The sequence below is a fragment of the Scyliorhinus canicula genome, chromosome 1 (genome assembly GCF_902713615.1).
Source record: "Scyliorhinus canicula chromosome 1, sScyCan1.1, whole genome shotgun sequence".
NCBI classification, from domain to species: Eukaryota; Metazoa; Chordata; class Chondrichthyes; order Carcharhiniformes; family Scyliorhinidae; genus Scyliorhinus; species Scyliorhinus canicula.
The window spans coordinates 43,912,893-43,916,096 of NC_052146.1; the positions used below are offsets into that span (position 1 = coordinate 43,912,893).

Here is a 3,204-nt window from a genome sequence, read left to right on the forward strand (position 1 = left end):
CAAACACGGGGAGAATGTGCAAACTCCACACGGACAGTGACCCACAGCCGCGATCGAACCTGGGACCTCGGCACCGCGAGGCCGCAGCGCTAACCCACTGCGCCACCGTGCTGCCCAATTCAGGGAACACTTGACAGTGAATATGAATTGCTAAACGTCTGGCAAAGTAGTTTAAATGAACAAAATCAGAAAATACTGGACAATCTCAGTAGTGGATAGAAAAGGGAGGTAACGTTTCGAGTCTGAGTGACTTCGTGAAAGCTAGAGAGAACTGCAAATGGGGTCAGATTTTACTATTGAGGGGTATGTGAGGGGTGGAACGGCAGGGCTGGGTTGGAGGCCAGCGATGGGCGGAGATAGACAAAGATGTCCAGGATAGAAGATAAAAGGAATATAAATGGGAATGATTAAGGCTAAGAAGGGTGCTGATAGTGGCACACAAAGAAATTAAAATGTGTCAATGGCAGAACAAAGGTGTGTAAAGGGAAATTAGACACAGTTTGCCCAAGTGGGGTGGGGGAGGGGAGGGGAATAATGGGGAGGGGGAAAACAGAACAAAGGAAGAAATAAAAATAAAAATAAATCGATTCGAAATAAAAATGGCGTATAGGTGGTGGAGCGAGTTCACAGTCAGTTTAAGTTAACAGTAGAGCCACTTTCTGCTCAGATAATGGGGAATGTCTTCAGTGCAACATCTATAGAGGGACATGTTCAAGGTGCTCTCCTAATTTTGCAATCCAACCCACTTTAATATTCTGACTTTGTCAGATCACCTCCCACAATTTGTGATGTAATGTGGAAGACTTTATATAAAGTTGCGGATCATTCAGTTCATCAATTCATTTCTGCATCTCTGTGACTGAGTTTCCAGCAATACCGCCCACAATGGACAACGGGACGTGTGTTTTTGGGAAAGAGGTTCCTGCATCCTATAATCCGCCCATAATTGTTGTAACGTTTATCTTCGGATTCGTTGGAAATGTGATTGCTTTATGGATCTTCTGTTTCCATGCAAATTGCTGTAAACCAAATACTGTTTACTTATTGAACCTCGCGATTGCAGACACTCTGCTAATCTGCTGTTTACCATTTAGAGCAGATTATTTCGTACGGGGGAAGGATTGGATCTTTGGTGATGTTCCATGTCGTCTGAAAGTATTTTTGATTTCCCTAAACCGGGTCGGGAGCATCATGTTCCTCACAGTTATGGCGATCGATCGCTATTTCAAAGTGGTCCACCCTCACCACAGAGTGAACAAGATACCTGCACGCTGTGCAGTGAAGGTAACCGGCATCTTGTGGATTCTGGCAGTGGCTATCTGTTCCCACCTTTTAACAGAACCTCACAACTTCAAGCATGACAATCTGACGTACTGTGAGCCCTTTGACATGACCCAGCCTCTAACACCGACAGCAATTTGGACAGATATCGTTTTTATTGTTTTCAAATTTGGTTTACCAGCTTCTATTATCCTGTTCTCCACGTCTTCTATAATCTGCAAATTAAAACAGATGGAAATCGAATCGAGGGGTAAATATAAGCGAGCAGTGAAGCTTGTGATAGTTGTGGCAGCAGTTTTTGTTCTGTGTTTCTTGCCCACAAACATTGCTGTAATCGTCGTTTTAATCACAAAGCTACAAGGTCCTGGAAACTGCAAGTCATATGAAACAGCTGTTCATACATTTTATAATACGCTATTTATGACATATCTGAATACGGTGCTGGACCCAGTTATTTACTACTTTTCCAGTTCGACATTTAAAGATGCTTTGATAAAAGCGCTTGCCCCTCTTAAATTAAACTGCTTCAGATCAACAACTCGTCGTTCAACACAAAGAGGACCCAAAATAGAAATGGTTGTGGGTCAAGACCTAAACAGGACCCGGGACTGTAATATCGGTGATCAACCCCAGTCAGATGTAACACTGACTGCAACATCGAGCGATTAATTGTCATCTTGTGTAATTAATGTATAGTCTAAGAATCAATGCTAAACGTTGGATATGAATGGATTTCATGACATTTTTAAAACAGTTGAATTGTTTCTAACAAATTAGTGGTACAATAAACTGCTATTTTTAAACCAAGCTATCTATATTCAAAATGCTTGCTCCCTTACTCCACAGAATTAATTTTTTTCTATAGGTTTTCAGGTCATGCTAAGTAATTATCAATGAAAGGTCAGCAAGAATGTGTAGAGCAGGAAGGAGACAGTTTTGTACAACTGAGTAAGGCTCCCACAAGGACCGGGATGTAGTCCATTTTCTAACAGCGAGATTTGTGCATGTTATTGACAAGGTGACAGGAATCAGTGGGGAATGTGGGAAGGTTTGACTTTAGTGCTGTTTGGAAGACTGGTGTTGACGCAGGAATGTCCCTTTCCTCCTGGGGCCTTGCTCTGAGCTTCATGGGGGGCTGGTTGCCAATTCCCCCAGGTCATGGGGAAAATATACAAATCTCAATGGTGGAACAGCCTGGCCCCTGCTCTTCAAATGTGGAGAAAGACACTCAGGACACAGACTGATCAGTATGTTCGTCACTGAGGCAGTTTCTGGATCAGGAACATGACCAAAATAATCCCATTTCAGCCGTACCCTACCCCACCCAACCCCAACATATTCCTCCCTCGAACCATTGCTGACAGAACATCACCATTCCAATAGGAAATGTGATATAAACTAGAGGTGGAGAATCTCAATAAATAAACAAGGACAAATGCAGTTAAAGAGAGACAGAGAAGATAATTAAAAGAGAGAAAGTGAATCATAGAATAATTTAAAAAAAATTTAGAGTACCCAATCATTTTTTCCCATTAAGGGGCAATTTAGCGTGGCCAATCCACCTAACCTGCTCATCTTTGGGTTGTGGGGGTGAAACCCACGCACACATGGGGAGAATGTGCAAACTCCGCACAGACAGTGACCCAGGGCCGGGACCGAACCCAGGTCCTCAGCACCGTAGGTATCAGTGCTAACCACTGCACCACCGTGCCACCCTGAGTCGTAGAATAAAGAAGAAGAAATATATTTCATTCCTCTGTCTTGATTAAACTAAACAGCAGTGAGAAGGCAATGCTATTCATGTTGCTATATAAGAAGGATTGATATATTGGAGAAGTATCAGTAGTCAAAACGTGACATTGCTTTACCAGTGTGACGATTGGAAGACTTTAGAATCATTGGCTTCTAGGTACTGGGCAATTT

The 3,204-nt window shown here is 42.7% G+C and overlaps 1 protein-coding gene across 1 annotated transcript; it reads left to right on the forward strand.

Moving 5' to 3' along the window:
• Nucleotides 1-885: 885 nt before the first annotated feature.
• On the forward strand, nucleotides 886-2,340 carry LOC119967037 (hydroxycarboxylic acid receptor 2-like). Its single transcript, XM_038802781.1, has one exon. The coding sequence runs from the start codon at nucleotides 886-888 to the stop codon at nucleotides 1,948-1,950; it is 1,065 nt and encodes a 354-aa protein (XP_038658709.1). The 3' UTR covers nucleotides 1,951-2,340.
• The last annotated feature ends 864 nt before the right edge of the window (nucleotides 2,341-3,204 follow it).

Coding starts and splice junctions, on each gene's coding strand:
- LOC119967037 (XM_038802781.1), top strand. CDS start 886: ATGGACAACGGGACGTGTGTTTTTGGGAAAGAGGTTCCTGCATCCTAT.